Raw genomic sequence first — 18,107 nt, forward strand, 5'->3', positions numbered from 1 at the left:
CTGTTTATGAGATTATTCATTTGGGATAGATCACTCACACAACAATAAATAAATTATAATATGTAAATATAAATATATATTTCACTGGCCACCATTAAAGGGTAAGTAAAAATTCTTAAAAATTATCTATATGCTCCATTGAATTGTATCCCACCTTTTGTCTTCATTTCCATATTTTTATGCTTTTTATCCAATTTTTATTGTTGCTGCAATTAAAAAAAATCTGTATTTTACTTGCTCCATTCTTCTTTAAATGTTTGGTATGCTTTGTCAATCAGACAACTCCATAATGAAGGAAGCTGAAAGCTAATAAAGTCTTCTAAATATATATATTTTTTATACACCAGCATTATAAACGGTCCTTATTGTCAGTCAAAATCATGCACAATATGCTACATTATTGTTCCATTGCTGTAAAATATTACCATATCAGCTAAAACGTAATGACTTCTATTATGACAGCAAAACTTGTACTATAAAATTAATATTATGATGCTATTTTCCATGTAATAATATTTAATATATCACTGCTGTCACAGCAACCCCTTTCTTCATAGACCATATATCAAACTACCCATATATCAAATCTGATGTTATTTTTTTAATTGTTTTATAATGCTGTCGTACAAAAAAAAATAGCGTATGAAACACGTATAGCCTATAATGTTTTATAGTTATTACATTCATAAAAATTAGGAAACCTGCTTCGTTAATTTCGACTCGTGCAATAATATGTAACATTGTAAACTAATTTCATAATATACTATTAAATAATTTAAATTTAAATTTCTATTATACAGTATGACTCAGAAAGGATTTTTTTTCTTTTAAATAACTCTTCATCTGTTAGAGTGGGAGAACTGCAACAAACTTCCAGTGTTAGAAGTGGCCATAGTCCTTACTTCTCTTTAAAGTTGCCTTAGAAAATCAGTAGCAATGTATTGCTTCACTGGGAACAGCCTTCTATGTGCGAACATTTTACTACAACAATTTATTCCTTCATAACTGTTCGACATATATTTCGTGAACATTACCAGTATCGCTTACATAGCATCAATAAGTGTCCAAGCACCATTCTTATTAAGCAAATGGTTGAGGAAGTTTGACAGCAGTGGTTTGACTACAAATATGCACCCTGCTGGTCGCCTCAGGATCGTCAGGAGTGAGAACAAGCATGTCGTCGTCGTAGTCAACATTATCATCTTCTTTCTTCTTCTTCCTGTCCTGACTGGTTTGGTCTACAAAATATTTTCCATCCATCTCTTCATGAAGTGCCCCAGTGATCTTCTCTCATTTCAAAATTGTTCATCTAAAATTAAATTAGTGCAAGCACTGAAGCGAACTCATTACCCTGTTCGACTTGCTTTTGAAAATTTAAGTATCGAATCATTTTACAACAAATTCCACAATTTGGGACATCTGGCCGAAATCTACGGCTGACCACTAGGATCCAGAATACAAGCAGAGGTTAAATGAAAAATACAATATGATTTCGGAGATTGTTGTTATGATATATTTTATTGTCAGACAACCTTACATATTAGTCATGGTGGATCTTCACATTTCAGTTTTTTAGTCCATCACTATACAGTTTTTAACTATCCTACTGTCTTACCTAAATAGTAGAGATGAACAAAACTAAATTTAGCTCTCGCTCACTGTGTTTGTTGCATTTGTCTTTCGAGTCTCGTCTCGTAACTCTCGTGTGTTTTGAGTCTCGTTCATCATTCTCGAAATAGCATTTGGTCGGTGTGGAAAGATTTCGTAACTTTGAATAACATACATCATTGAAATAAATAATATTAGAGACAAAACAAAACAAAACAAAACAGTATTATAGTTATCAAAATGTTCTGGTTCCATTAACAAATATTACCTTTGGTTATATAAATAGAAGAAAAAATTCTCAAATAAATTTTCATTTCTCAAGAAACATAAAACATAACTTTAAATAAAGCATTAACATTTTTTTAAATTTTAGATTGTACACTTGATCTCAAACATACGAAAAAAATTCTAGCCTTTTAATAAGTGCCTAGTAATTAAATAAAGATTGGGGAATGGATTATTATACACTGAAAGGTACAGATGATGTTTCAAATAGGCTACCTACTTGATTGTTTATACATATATAACAATTGCCAAAACAGATAAAAGTTCAGTCTGGTATAAACAACTGTGACGATTCAAGGCTGTTTGACGTTCGAGAGTTCACCACTCCTGAAGTCTTGATCGTTTGACTCACAAGCAGTCAACACATTGTAGGAAATATTGTTGTGTGGGTTTTTGGCTTTGTGGGTACTGTTAGTCTTTTTTTTCTCGATCGTTGCTCAACTTTACTAAATAGTCCTTCTAATATTAAATTCTCTTACTAGTACGTACTGTTCTTAATAAATTTCTACAGTCTTTATTATAGTCTGTTCACTTTTCTCAGTTCCTTTATCTGATTCTCTCCCAAAATGAAATTATAAATTCATTAACAAAATTATATAACCAACCAACAAATTTAATTACAATTATACTTGCTTACACTTTTATTATGTTATAAAATTATTGCTTCCATTGTATCTATCCTACCACACGCAAATTAATCTTTTTTTTTTTTTTTTTTTTTCATACTTTAGCTATGATAAAGTAGATGAGATAGTTGAGAAGGAGAAGGGAGCATGCATAATAATATTAATGAGTGATTGGAACGCAATAGTAGGAGAAGGACCAGATGGAAGAACAGTTAGAAAATAAGGATCGGGAAGGAGAAATAACAGAGAAGTATTTTTGGTGAATTCATATGAAAGGAATGCAATGATTGTTGGAAATACATTGTGTTATTGTTTAGTCAATGTCCAAAGACATGTTGGAACCTCATAAGTGACGCCAATGAGTAATCATTCATGAGGTAACTAAGCCAGGAGATAATGGGGTAAGGTGGCCAGATCCTTTCTCCCTCCATTGCATAGAACACTGACTGGTAACATATACTCTAATCAGACTTCAGATGTAATATATATAAACAATTGTTCTTCCTTTGACTTATCATCAAGTGAGATCTACTGCTTGGTAATAGATGTAGGCCTACATATCAGCCAGAACCTCACTCAGAGATAGGAAATACATTATTCCAACAATATCAAAGAAGAAGATACACGTTGACATGTCGAAAGGACAAAAGGAAATATCAGATAGGCTATATACAGGTGTAGGATAGATTCCGAAATTGCTTAAAAAATGCAAAGACTCTACCAGGAACAAATATCTTAAATCATACCCTACTGATAGGCGGAGTAGATATTCGTCTAAAGAAGATAAGAAGACAGGCGACGAAATTGGACATAGAAAAACTGAAGAACGAAGACGAAACAAGAAAATGTTAAGTTAATTTTCAAGAAAAAATAGCGAAATTAGAATCTACACCTGGAAATATTAATGAGAACTGGACTCCTCTATACAGCTGCAAACAGATAACCGCAGAAGAAATAAGAGGGTACCCTATAGAGAAAGTATGAGTGTCGAGAAACCTTTGAAGAAGATGAAGGAAAGGAGAAAATTGAAAATCATTAACACTGAAGAAGGTAGAAGAAACCACAAGAAAATAAACAACAAACTAAGAAGAGAAAATGATATGGCAAGAGAAGTTTAAGGGAACTCATACACTTAACGTGAACCACGAGCGTATATTTTTCTTAATTAGCAATATCTAGTAACTATTATACACAAGTCAAAAACATGCCATGGGCTTTCTTTTGGTATATAATGATATATAAATTATTATGATTTAAGTTTATATACATTATCATGATTTAATATTAATTGTCGTGAATGAAACAGAAATAAAATTTGCATGTTTTTTTCTATCGTTTTACCAAAAAACACACACACACACAATTTCTTAAAAACCTTAAATCTAATTTTTATAAACTTAATTTTATTTGTAGCTAACATTATAACATACATTATGAACCAACATAAAGTGCACATGTCCATTAATTAAACTATAATATTTCATATGTTACACTAAAAAAAAAAAAAATTATCGCATGATATTTCTCATGTATCCTAATAGTACCTAAAATTATTGTGGTGCATCATGTACGAACTGCAGAGAAGAATGTGTGTGCAAAGTGTCATGATAACTGAACTACCGGTACTGGTTTTTGAGAATTGTGTTTTTTGTAAAATGCCAGAAACAAAAATATGCATATTTTAAGTAATGACAATAATTTTATACCAAAAGAAAGCCCATGGAATGTTCTATCACTGTGTAACATTTTTCTGATCTGTGTGAAATAGTTGCATAAATATTGTTAATTTTGGAAATTGTTTGCTTAGGCTAAGTGTATGAGGCCCTTAAACATTTCAACACCATCCTCTTCAGTTATCTAACCCATTTCCATCTAGACGGGTATCGAGTAAGCATAATTTTTGCTACTGATCCAGAGAAAATGTTGTATTACCAACCATGGCCCTCTGGCCTGGAAAATACCAATCCTAATGACGCCTGCCATGAAAGCCTACATTCTCAGAATGGATAGTGTTGGCACAGTCTAGTATATACAGTCACGAAGCTCAATACGTAGGGAATATGTATTCATAGATAGTTGCTAACCACTAGGATCGCTACTATCGCCTCATCACAGACAATGCGAAATAGTGCCGGCACAGTCTAGTGTTCCTAGTACCCTCAACAACTCAAGCTTCGTGACTGTATATACTAGACTGTGGTGTTAGTCTAAATTCAAGAGAAATTTCCCAACATGATTTTTTCATATTAATGGAAATTAAAACTAATTATTATCTACGACATGTACAAATTACACACCAGTATGTTCTATGTGTTAAAATATTCACAAACCAAGTATTTTAAACTGGGTATTCTGATTGATATGCATGAATGTAAATGAGTTGAGCATGTAGAAAGGAATTTAATATACCGGTACAACTCTTTCTAAGCTGATTTTAAAGTGAAAACTCTATTTTCTAGTAATATTTAATAATGATCGTGATAAGTGGTGAAAATTATTGGTTTAAATAAGTCGTGAAGTTTGTGGTATTTACTGACCTATCTGCTTGAATGAAGGAATAGAGGCTATGGATTTTATATAACACATGAAAATTATTATTGATCATATAGATGGAAGAACTGTGCCTTAGTATTAGAAATTCTTAATGTTGGTAAACATGTGTTTGCACTGTGTCATGTAAGATATGAACCAGTAATGTAAATGTAATGTGTATTTTCAGCACCATACAAGTTTAATGAAGTTTAATGTTTTCGGTCGATGTATAGAATGAAGCAGTAAATACACACAATTTAATTTACCGAAGAATGGTTGTGGAAGATGATTTACAATTTTAGTAAATCCATTAAAGTAAAGATATATTCGTTTGTCAATAACATATTATCCTGTTAAGTTCAAGTAAATTATTTGCTAATAACTACTTGCAACTCCAAAAAAAATTTAAATCTTGCGACTTTTGAATTTGGCAGTTAGGAATTTATGCACTCTCATTTTTTAGGTATATCTACAGTATTTTTAAGACTTTGTAAGCAATTAATTTTTATTTTCATAACTGCCGTTCTGAAATGTTTTGTCATTATTCAAGTTGGTGGATTTAAATGTTTATATGAATGAAATCTACTCATTCACTGTATCATTATTAAATTTACATAATACTTACAGTTGTAAATATGATGTATTAAACTTAATTTTCATGTCGTAAAAGTTTTTAGAGAGTGGTTTAGTTTCTTTCGAACATAACTTTAAAATAGAAATGGTAATTATGATTTTGTTTCGGTTGTCAGTGGATTTCTCCAGTACTAGGTCTACCAGTACTGTAGTAGGGGCATCTTATTTCATTTTGCTTGGGGGGGGGGGGGTAAGGATTTTTTTTTTTAAAGACTTTATAGGGTACCTATATCGCGTGGGTGTACTCCTTCCTTATTTCCTTCGAAATGAACTATTTTCCATTCCATAAATTGGGATAAACTTGACCATAAAACAAGAATTAAACCACGAAATCAGATGCACTTAATATATTTTTAAAGTTCATTATTTTTGCTCCAATTCTTAAATGCTTTTTTGTTGTTATTTTAAGTCACAAATAGGTCTGATATCTGTGACACCATAACTCTTAAAGGTCCAGATCGCTAGCTGACTGCTGGCCTCACGTTCACAAGCCGAAGCAGAGGTGAACGGTCATCCAACCAGAATGGAGGTATCATGTGGTTAGCACGATGATTCCCCCAACCGTTATAGCTGTCTTTCGCAACCGGTTTTCGCTACCTGTTGTAGCTCCCCAAGTGAGGTCTGATATCATGGTTTAATTTTTTTATGCCCAACTTTACTCCACTTTACAGTACTGATACATTTCCAGTTTCCACATAGAGGCCTAATTTAACGTGTTAGTTGGAAGACTTGAGGGGAAAAGATCTTTGGGGAGGCCAAGGCGTAGATGGGAGGATAATATTAAAATAGATTTGAGGGAGGTGAGATATGATGGTAAGGACTGGATTAATCTTGCTCAGGATAGGGACCAATGGTGGGGTTATGTGAACCTCCTGGTTTATTAAAAGCCATTTGTAAGTAAGTAAGGCCTAGTTTTAACTTTTTATCCCACGTATACGATTCGAAATTTACATGAACGTACTACTGATATGACGTAGGTGCTAACAAATGAACAGACACAATTTTATTGATAAAGACATTTTAATGTAATTTAACAGTATGTAACAATTACTAATGTAACAAAGGGTAACTAACGTCTTGGTTTCATCTGAACTAAGTCATTAACTAGCTTGTCTTTTATTTCTTAATCGTTTAAGAAAGTAGAATATTTTAATATTAAGAGTAAGCGAAGTTGTCACATAGATTCCTATTTTCTTTACTAGTACTATTCAATTATTATTTTTTTAATCTTAAATCAAAGGAGACAATTGGCCCCCTTCTCCCCAAATAATGCCTGTGTATTGTAGCCAAAATTGTAGTAGTTTATAAAGTTATTTTTATTGTTATGAAGGATACCACAGATAAATAATTATTAGTTACCCATTGTGCAAGATTATAATGTACCCAACCTGTTGTTTCAGTGAAATATAATAATTATAATAAGAACAACATCTCGTATGTTTTGTAGTCTATTTGAACTATTTGATCGTAGTCTACTCTTTTTTTTTTGTGAAGGATGAAATTTTAATTCCAGATTTATGGTGTCGCTAGCAAACTTAACTTGCTTTTGATAATAGGCCTGTGTGTGGAATAGACTTCGATTGTGACAACAAATTTTATTTTCATTACAAGAATAGAATATTAAATGGTGGCCATTTTCACCAACTCTACAAATGAGAATTCTAAATATTTAAATTATTATACCACTAGTTTCTTTCCAAATCTTTAGTTGCTATCTTAGTACACCGAAAAATTTCAATATTTTGCAATGAATCATTTTCAGAAAAATACTGATTGACTGGGCCCTTTAATTAGACTGTGAAGAAAACATACTTAAGCATTTGAATACATTGTATATAAGACTGTAGCAACGGACAGTATTCATCAATGTATTAATTTGTAAAATAAAATTTAACATCTTGTAAACTTTCACATATATCAAGTCATTGTACAAACCCTATATTTCAGTGACTCATAAATGACTTTATTATTTCTATAATAAATGTTTTATATCCTTTTTGAATTTATTATTTAATTTTGTTTCTTCCTAAACAAAACTACCTGAATGAAAGAAATAACTGTGGTGTATCTAACAGGTAAGTCACATTGAAGTACATGTCTTAGAGTTAAATACCAAAGTTCTGTGCTATTAATTCAGAAAAAGGATAAATACATATGTCCAACATGAACTTCACTTCGAGTTTTTAGAATTTTATTTCTTCACACAAAGTATCTGCGAAGGCTTTGTGCTTTATTTTGTATTGGTACCGGTAGTAATTTTGAGCATTTCTGTATTGTCCTTTTCAAATAGTCGTCAGTGAAATTGGGAATAACAGATCATCCTATTTTGTTAAAGTGTGCACCCCGATCTCTATTCTAGCCCTCTTGACTTCAACCGAAAATAAAGAAAAAAAATAGACTGAACTCTATCACTGCATACAGTGCTTTGCTTTTTCTAACTAGATCCAATTTTTTTTTTTTTTTTTTTTTTTTTTTTTTTTTTTTTTTTACTAACTTGCCTTTCATTTTTAAAATTACTGAATTTGATTTGACTAGGTTGCATGTAAATAATAATATTAATAATCCGTAGCGCTATATGCCTTTAAGGGCCCAGAATGACAAAATAATTTATAATTACAGACTATATACCGGTACTATATTAATAGCAAATTTTTCTGATGGAACTGTTAGTGCAACTAACATTTTTACCACAATCGAATGATTTAAGTAAACCATTAGATAGTGTTCGGCTATTCCACAACTATAGAACAAACAGAGGCGCCATTTTTTTTTTAATATTGGCTGGACTCACACACTTGAGTTATAAGTTAAAAAAAATCATAAATCATCTCTTTCATATATCATGATATTAATTTTCATAATATTGATGTGATTACAGATAGTATATATAATACGGAATGCTGAAAATAAAATGAATCTAAGAACGATTTTGAAATGTAGTTAGTTTAAGGTACAGGGGCTATGTTCCATTTTGTATTGTTGTGGATCCCAATTGCGACAATAAAATAAAAATTTCTCCATATTATTAAGATATTCTAGTAACTACCAGTACATATGTACAAAAAAATCTCTGCATTATCTTGAATGTAGCTATTCTGCATAATTACTCAGTTGTAGTAATAATTAAATAGAACTTTATAACTTTTTTAACTTGAAACTTCACTTATTTCTAAAATAAAAATAGATAATAGGTAGAAGGTAGATTCACCAATATATAGCATGACGTGTTGCATATTTGTTTCTCCTGACTGTACTTCTCCTTACGAATTTGACCAAACATAATCTAAATCCAACTTTTCAGTACTCCCCTTATGATCTATATTTCAAACAATAATGTGATTGATAATCCATTTTGAATCTTGCATACACTACTTTTAACACTTGAATATAAGTAATTGATTAACTAGCAGACTTACTCGTGTTAATTATGTAAGTTTGTGCGGATTCCAGCTGTTTCGGTGCTTCATCACACCATCCTCAGAGCCTACTAGCTAGTAGGCTAGTAGGCTCTGAGGATGGTGTGATGAAGCACCGAAACAGCTGTAAGCCGCACAAACTTACATAATTAACACGAGTAAGTCTGCTAGTTAATCAATTACTAATACTGTGATTATTTGCTGGGACAGTGTTGAACGCAAAAATGTCTTCAGTCTTTCCAACGAGGAAAAAGATCTTTCGGCAGTGACTGTGGAAACTGGCATGGTCAGAGTTAGACTGTAAATTTCATGAATAAAGGCACAATTTCACGAATGACATTCGATTTGAAACACTTTACCACATTACCAAATTTGTCCAATTCTACACATAACATTGCAACACACTTATACATCATGTTTCTCTATGACCGTAAGATTTCATACTGGTAGTAGTCGTGAATGTCATCATTGAAAACACACCTGACATCATCTACTTTTCCAATGACAAAATTGTCCACTGTACTGTACTGGGTATTAAGAATTTTATTTTCTTGGAAGTATTCTTTCAGGGATATATTCACACAATCTATAAGTTCGTAGAATTTGCACTGAAAAAACTTCTTTATATTAATAAAGGCATGCTGCAAATGTTGACAATCGTCCAGGTGGCGAGACACCTTCCTTTGCTTGTGAACCTTGCTTCTGACAGGTCCAGCTCACACTCTCTTTGCATAGTTTTCTTCCAGAACATTTCAAAGTTATCACGAATTGCTTAGAATATTTGTAACAAATTGTGAATGAGACAATTTGCTATGTGAAAATAAAGGTTACTCTTTGTACTTTTACATTTGTTACATCCAAGCAGTAAAAATATGTATCAACGTATTTAACTAAGCAAAATGTTCAAATGACTTTAACAATGATAAGTAAGTAACCGGAGGCTTTATTACCTACATTGCTTTATTGTAATAATAATAATAATAATAATAATAATAATAATAATAATATAACAGCTGCTTGAAACGGAATATCCTTTCTGAATATTATCAGCACTTTCTTTAAGCAAACAGGCCTGCCCGCATCTTTTTAGCTAGCTAATAGATTCCTTTTAAAAAAAGACCTACATCTTGTAGTAGTTGTACAGAACAGGAACAAAATTTAGGCAACCTGAATTCTGTTTCTGTGTCTATTTCGTACGTCTGTAAGACTTGTTTGTTGTCAGCGAAGTCAGAATTACAAAAAAGAAAAAAAAAATTGTGAGTTTTGTAGTTTTATATTATTATATTAATTTCAGTTTCGTTTATGTATAATATTAATATTCGATTTTTTTTAATAACCAGTACTAATATTAAACAAGGGAACAGATCTATTATACCTAACTATTTTTTTCAACATTTTTTCACCACGAAATCCCTTTCAACCTACAGTGCAGCAGTGGAACCCTTGTGATCCATTTTCTTTCTTTTGATATCATTATGATTATTATTATCATCACTGTGCTGGACTTTTATTGGCCAATGGCTGTTGTCCAGCACAAAAATATCAATAAATAAATAAATAATAAAATTATTATTATTATTATTATTATTATTATTATTATTATTATTATTATTATTATTATTATTATTATTATTATTACTACTACTTACTGAAGTGAGTGTAACTACAAAATTGGAAGTGTGTTAATAATGCACATACAGTATTGTCAAAATCTTACATTTTCAGTTTCAGAACGTACAGATTTGCTATAATCAGTATTATGAAATTTTATAAGAACTTTTATGGAACAAAATTATAATATTTTTATTAGTATTTAATAATTAACATACATGTGAAAACTAGTACGTAGAAAATTCAGTTCAGTGTGACGAATGTGTTTGTCTTTTAAACCTGCAGGTTTCTTTTATATCCGGTTTTATGGACGAAGGTTGTACCCATATTTCTACTTCTGTATTTATTGCAGAAAATCCAGTGATAGAAGTAATAAATGTTTTAAATACCGGTATTATTTTCCGTTTTAGATGTTTAATAATAAATTATTATTGTTATTGTTATTATTATTATTATTATTATTATTATTATTATTATTATTATTATTATTATTATTGATTTTTAATATTATTGATTCACATTTCGTTATTTTGTATAGCCTACATTTTGTAGTATCTTCCAAACATGAAATTAAAATTAGAAAAAGACGTTTAGGACTTGCGAATCAATAGAATTTGCTTGCAGAACCTCAGGGGTTCCCCAGAATACATTTTGAGAAACGTTGCATTACACGTGAACCACAACATTCCATCAGTGTATTCGATAGTATCTCAATATAGTCGATAATCAAATTGTTACGTTAGAGCTGTCTACTCTTCTCGTGGCTTGAATAATGTTACTATTGATTATTTCCATGGACCAACAAACTCATTACCCTTGAACTTTACTATTTATATATATTTCCCTGAACCAACAGACGCATTTTCATTAACAATTGCATAAAGAATAATGCAACTCTTAAATATTCATTTATACCAAAAGACAGGAGTACCGGTTTATAACCGATAGTTTTATTAATCGAAATGCTACTTCCGTTTACTTTTTTCAGCCTTTGCGGCTATTGTAGGTCCTATAAGGACTTAAGAACGTTTCATAATTATTGTACTTAATTTTTCTTCGTAGTATATCTATTTTGTAATTCGAATAAACCGCCGCAGTTTGACGTATTGTATGCGCAATGATAATGCGTCCTACCATTGCATCATGATTATCGACAAGCATTCTCGCAGAGGTTGTAATGTGAATCAGTCGTATGATGTCTGTACTCCAAATTCCAGTTCATTAGAGAGGGGATTTCATAGTTCAGGCATGAAAATGACTTTGTTCCATTATTGAGTTTTTGAAGTTAACATTTATGTACTGAAAAGGAAACAATAAAACAATAGTTCTCAATTTTGACATGGCCTATATTAGTGACAGCTGATCAGTACAATTTCGAGAAGATGGGGACCGGTGACTGGGATAAGATGCTGCCAGAGCCGGATCTTCTGGGAAAATATTTCCATGAACAGTTTAAAGTACTGCCAGATCATCAAAGGTTAGACTTACGAATGTAGTTAGTTTTTGTAAATTACAGTGACCTGTTAAACTCCCCATTACATGGTGTACACGTTCAAAAAATCCAGTCATATGTTTTAAAAAGTAGATTTGCAATCTTTATGTTTATATTGCATGCAAAATAAAATACAGACACCACCGACAAATGTTCATAATCATGAAATGTAAATATAAAAACGTGCTTATGGAGGTCATAAAGACTTGCTGTCATTATAATAAAACATGGGTACAACGTGCTTTAAAGATTATGATTCTTTGAAGTACTTTGTAAGGTTAGGTTATATTTGTAAACTAATAGACATAATTTAACGTATCCTAACCAAATAAATAGTATTAACGAATCCTAGTACATTTATATTTTTTTCCTTGTAGGCTTGTCTTTTTCTCATTTTATATATTGCTGCGAATTCATTTCAGTACCGTATTCTCATATTGTACTTCGTGCATTATAGAAAGAGCCAGTCTTATCATATGGCACAGGGTTGAGTTTTTGTAACTTTATCACGGAAGGAAACGCATTCATAAATAAATGCAGCTCTGTTGAAGCCGAATGTAATTCTCCAGAAAAGCTACACAAAAGGAGACAAAATTAATTTTTTTCTTCACTGGTTTGTGTTATATGTAGGCCTATACCGTACAGTGACAAACACGTGGTTTTAGTTAGCAGCCACAAATATTTTCAACATAAAACCGTTTGATACTTACCTGTATATCCTGATACACTGTTGTAGCCTCCTGTCACTTGTTACCAATAAACTCGAGAGGGTAATTATTAGATGGGAAAGTGATATGTGCCTTCTTTAGTGTAGTTCTTTCTCAATTCTAATACACATTAGAGTACCGGTAACTATGAAATATGAAAAGCCTGAAATCTAATAAGGGCAACGGCCTCCTACAGTAGTGTAGTAGTAGTAGTAGTAGTAGTAGTAGTAGTAGTAGTAGTAGTAGGGTGAGTTGAAGGTTTACTACACTTGGGGATCCAGTCCAAGAGAGCTTACACTATACACTTACAAATAAACACGAAAACTATACTGACTAAACACATAAATTATAGAAACTAAACGCACAAAAAACAATACAAACAACACAAATTATACAGTCTTAACACACAGACAAACTATCCAAACTAAACACACAAAAAATTATATAAACTGATCACACAAGTTATTCGTCCTAACACACACACAAACTATCCAAACTAAACACACAAAAAACTATACAAATTGAAAACATAAATTATACAGTCTTAACACACAAAAACTATACAAAATGAACACACAAATATACAAACACACAAACAAATTATCCAAACTAAACACAAAAAACTATACCAACTAAACACATAAATTGTGCCAACGAGAGAATAACTAAAGGTAGGCTTATATAACCTAAGGGTAACATTATTGTATGTTCTCATTCTGACTTTAAATGTTTGTAATTTTTTCATTTGGTATGTGTTAAAATAAAATAATAATATAATTTTGTTGTACCTACATCGCTTAGCTCAAAACTTAAAACAAACTGTGATTCGGTTAGGTATTTCTATGAAGTCTTGCTGAGTTTCAGTTTCCATAGTCAAATGAAAATATGTTCTGATAAAATATTTTTTGTATAGAATGGATGAAATATAAAGAAATCTGTTGTGGTGCATATTTTATAGTTTTAAATTATTTTCATCTTTCTCTGTTTTGTAAATCGAAATGGAATTTTAACCAGGCCTATATCAAACAATTTGAAAAGCATCTTCTATACATATACTTTAGGACCATTTTTATTTTATGTAGACCTGCTACGTTTATTTATAATTTTTTATTCATTTATTCTTGTGATTCTTTCTATTTAATTGTGAACCTCACCTCGAACTCTTTTTTTCGGTAATTATATTCTTCTGTGCCAAATTGAACTTTGGTCAGTAAGGCGAACATCATCGAGGATCAGTGACAGATTAGATTTGGTTTGTTTATTTTTTTGGTATGCCTACCAAAAAGCATATAATATGCAAGGCGAACCAAAATCCTTAACAAACCAAACCTAATCTGTCACTTATACTCGATGATGTCCACCATACTGACCAACATTCAATTTGGCATAGAAGAACTTATGTAGGATTAAAGATGTCTCCTGCCCCACAGTTCTGGTTGCTACACTGACAATAAAACTGTTGGAACTTAATCACAAGAATTTTCATTTCTCATACTCCCCCCACCTTACGCCAGTGATTAGTAATTTGTCTTTCACAAACAGTTTTAGGCCTAGTGCAGAATTTTCAGACAGATTGTTGTGTAAATAGTAAGGAATCTCTTTCCTTAGTTGAAGGCTACTAATGAAGGACCATTATTAATTCTGTAAGACCATGGATCAGTCTTTCACAATAAAAGTTCTGATTCTAGTTGAGGAACAAACTTCCTACTGCTGTTTAATAGTTTAAAGCTAATGAGGACAGGGGAAAATGAGTGTTAGAAACTCCAAGAGGGCCAGCAGGGAAAACGAGGATATTATAAAGAGATAAAAAATATATTATATATGTTACTTACATGTGTTAATGAACTAAGTTTAAAAATATGCGGTATAATAATAAAGGGTGCGGCAAAACATCCTCCCTAATTTAAAGTTTAAATAAAGAACAGATGGATCAAAATAAACTATATTAATATGAACTGTATCTAAACAGTGGTAAATTTGTGTTTACATGCGTTGCCATAGTGATATCAAATGACATGCACAAAACAACAAGAATTGAATAGGACATTGAATACACGGAATTGACATTCAATTAGTGCAAATTGTAATCTGTAACGAATTCCAACTATGCCGTGGACGGGTGAAGAACGTGCTTATGCTGTGGTATCGTTTCTGGTAAGTGGCAATTCCGTTGTCGCTGCTCAGATGTTTCCCGGACGCTTAATTTCTTCACGTGGCGACGTCCCCTGGCCAGCACGATCACCAGACCTTGCACCCTGCTATTTTTTTTCTATGGGGGCAACTTAAGGCTGAGGTGTTCAAACATCGGCTGAGGACTTTGCCAGACCTAAGAAATGCAATACAGGAAGAAATTGGTCTTATTCCTCCTGAAATGCTAGTTAGAGTGATGCAGAATTTCAGAAGTCGCATTCAACAATGCATTGATAGTGAAGGACGCCACTTGAGAGACGCGTTATTCAAAAAAATGAAAAATTCCCACTGTTAAGATACCATTCATATTAATAAAGTTTCCTTATTTTGATCCATCTGTTTTTTATTTAGACTTTAAATTAGGGAGGATGTTTTGCCGCACCCTTTATTATTTCATCTTACTCAGTATATTTGTATATTTGTTATACCTGAAAGTTATTAAAAGTAGGACAATTTGAACCTACAGTGCTTAGTTTTTAATACATTTTGTTGTGGAGTATATCACATTAAATCAATCTGAAAAGTGTTTTAAGTCATCATGCTTTTGTTTTTTGAAACAAATAACATCCGATTTTCAATAGCTCTCTTTTAGATCAAAGTCTTTTATTTGTGGGCATATACACCAGTAGGAGATTTTAAACTCATGTTCGGCACTTTTTTTAATGAAAATTCTGCTTGACTAATTAAATTATCTCCAAGCACAATATTCAATAGTGTAGCTGCGATTCATATTTAGAACAAAAAATTTCGAAGTGATGTTTAAAGACTGAACTAATAACGCAGATTTTATTTCTGATTATGATCTCTTAGGAAATGCTAGGTTTCGTTCATAGATATATTCATTTCAAATGTCTTCGATACTGGTAGGCCTACTTGTTCTGAATTAAATATAGGTCATAGGGTAGTGTTCTGCTGCAAAATGAAATCTGATCATCAGCAGAAAGAAGCATGGTATCTAAATTCAGATTATTATTATTATTATTATTATTATTATTATTATTATTATGAGCAACAACAGATTTCCAAAGGCAATTTTAAATTATCGACTGAGAGGAAAAAGATCCATTGGCAGACCTCAAAAGAGATAGACAGAAAACAAGACTAGTCAGTCTAATACTTGTCAGGATGATGTTGATGATGATTCTTATTATTATTATTATTATTATTATTATTATTATTATTATTATTATTATTATTATTATTATTATTATTATTACTTCCACCATAGGCTTACAGTCTTCATTCATAGATTAACTTAGACCTACTCATAATTGAACAGAGATCATTAATTAATTAATTGATTAATTAATTAATTCATTCATTCATTCAGTGTTCTGCCCAAGAGTAGGTTTTTTTCACTGCAAATCTAGCTTTCTCCAATCTTTCAAATTATGTGGAAATAATAATAAGATCCATTGGCATACCTCAAAAGAGATGGACAGAAAACAAGACTAGTCAGCCTAATACTTGTCAGGATGATGATGATGATGATTTTTATTTCTATTATTATTATTATTATTATTATTATTATTATTATTATTATTATTATTATTATTACTTCCACCACAGGCTTACAGTCTTCATTCATAGATTAACTTAGACCTACTCATAATTGCACAGATCATTCATTCATTCATTCATTCATTCATTCATTCAGTCAGTATTCTGCCCAAGAGCAGATTTTTCACTGCAAATCTAGCTTTCTCCAATCTTTCAAATTATATGACAATAATAACAATACTGTTTTTTTATCTAGGAAACGGACAGAATGGAAGAAAAGTAAAACTGGTAAAAACACAAAGAACAAGGAGAAAAGAAGAGCAAAAGTAGAATCTTGTGGAGACGTCGCAACTTTAACTGGACCTCCTGAAGTAGAGCTTCCCAGCAATGCATCTAGTTTTGCAGTATTTGCTAGTGTACGACTCGCTGTCCTGGAGCGTTGGATGAAGCAGGCCTGTCAGATTTATCTCACATCTTCGTCTAGTTCCCCACCTATAGATGGCAACAGCGAACTTGATAGTGATAGTGAGGAGAATACAGATAAAACCAGAGAAGTTCCACCACTTCGGGTACCAAAGGTGAAATGAAAATTTGTAGTGTGAACTTGTTCTCTAACAGACTGCAAGGCCACTAGACAAAAGTAGTACATGAAGTCTCTGAGAGGGGAAAGTGTAGTTTTAAGCTTATTAAATGATTTGGCTAAGATCTAGGCCTATTAAGGAGAGAGGATGATTAAATATGTTGAAAAACCAGTAAGTTTTCTAAAAGAAAAAATCTCTTTAAAATGTTCTGTGGTATATGAAAAATACATTGCATAAAATTTAATTCGCATTTATTGCCTTATCAGCTGCTGTGACACCTTTTAACGCTTTAGTGCACAGAGTCTTGGTTAGAGCATTAGTGTACAGCTGACTTCCATTCAGTTCAGTTCATTTTATTTCATGACAGTGCAATAAACATTAGAATCTTTGTTTATGATTCGTATATTATGAAGAAATCGAAAAAAAAGTATCCTGCTATATTTCTGCAGAAATATCCTGGTGTTCAACAATCTGTCTGATTAAAAAATTCGAAATTTAGTGAAAAAGGTGAGAGAAACAAGCTCATTTTTAAATAAAAGTAGAATGTGCTTACATCACGATCTAACTGAAGAAAAATTCGATGACAGACTATAGTTTAGAAAAGTCTCCCACGAAATGCTAGGAAAATTAGACATCAGCTTGAAAAGTGATGAATAGCCTATAGCCTATGTCATCTAGTTTTTCTTTAGTTAGATCGTGATTTATGCGCCTCCTGCTTTTATTTAAAAGTGAGCTTGTTTCTCTCACCTTTGTCACTAAATTCTGGATTATTTAATCAAATGGATTGTTGAACACCAGGATATTTCTGTAGACATTAGCAGGATGCTTTTAAATTTCTGAAGACTTATAAGACAATAGTCATTCATAAATTGTATGAAACACATCATGTGCCTAGAGTTCAATTCTATTAATAGAGACGAAATCCA

The 18,107-nt window shown here is 31.8% G+C and overlaps 1 protein-coding gene across 5 annotated transcripts in view; it reads left to right on the forward strand.

Annotated features, from left to right (window-relative positions):
* Window positions 1-11,856: 11,856 nt before the first annotated feature.
* Window positions 11,857-18,107, forward strand: part of hiw (MYC binding protein highwire) — a 507,580-nt gene continuing 501,329 nt past the window's right edge. For 4 of the 5 annotated variants that reach the window (XM_069830498.1, XM_069830496.1, XM_069830500.1 and 1 more), the window contains exons 1-2: window positions 11,955-12,188; window positions 16,857-17,178. In XM_069830498.1, coding sequence (XP_069686599.1) covers window positions 12,094-12,188; window positions 16,857-17,178 — 417 coding nt within the window. In that variant the 5' untranslated portion in view covers window positions 11,955-12,093. Of the gene's footprint in view, window positions 12,189-16,856; window positions 17,179-18,107 lie in introns of all 5 variants that reach the window. The other variant, XM_069830497.1, reaches the window with a different exon arrangement.

The sequence above is a fragment of the Periplaneta americana genome, chromosome 7, assembly GCF_040183065.1.
Source record: "Periplaneta americana isolate PAMFEO1 chromosome 7, P.americana_PAMFEO1_priV1, whole genome shotgun sequence".
Lineage (NCBI taxonomy): Eukaryota > Metazoa > Arthropoda > Insecta > Blattodea > Blattidae > Periplaneta > Periplaneta americana.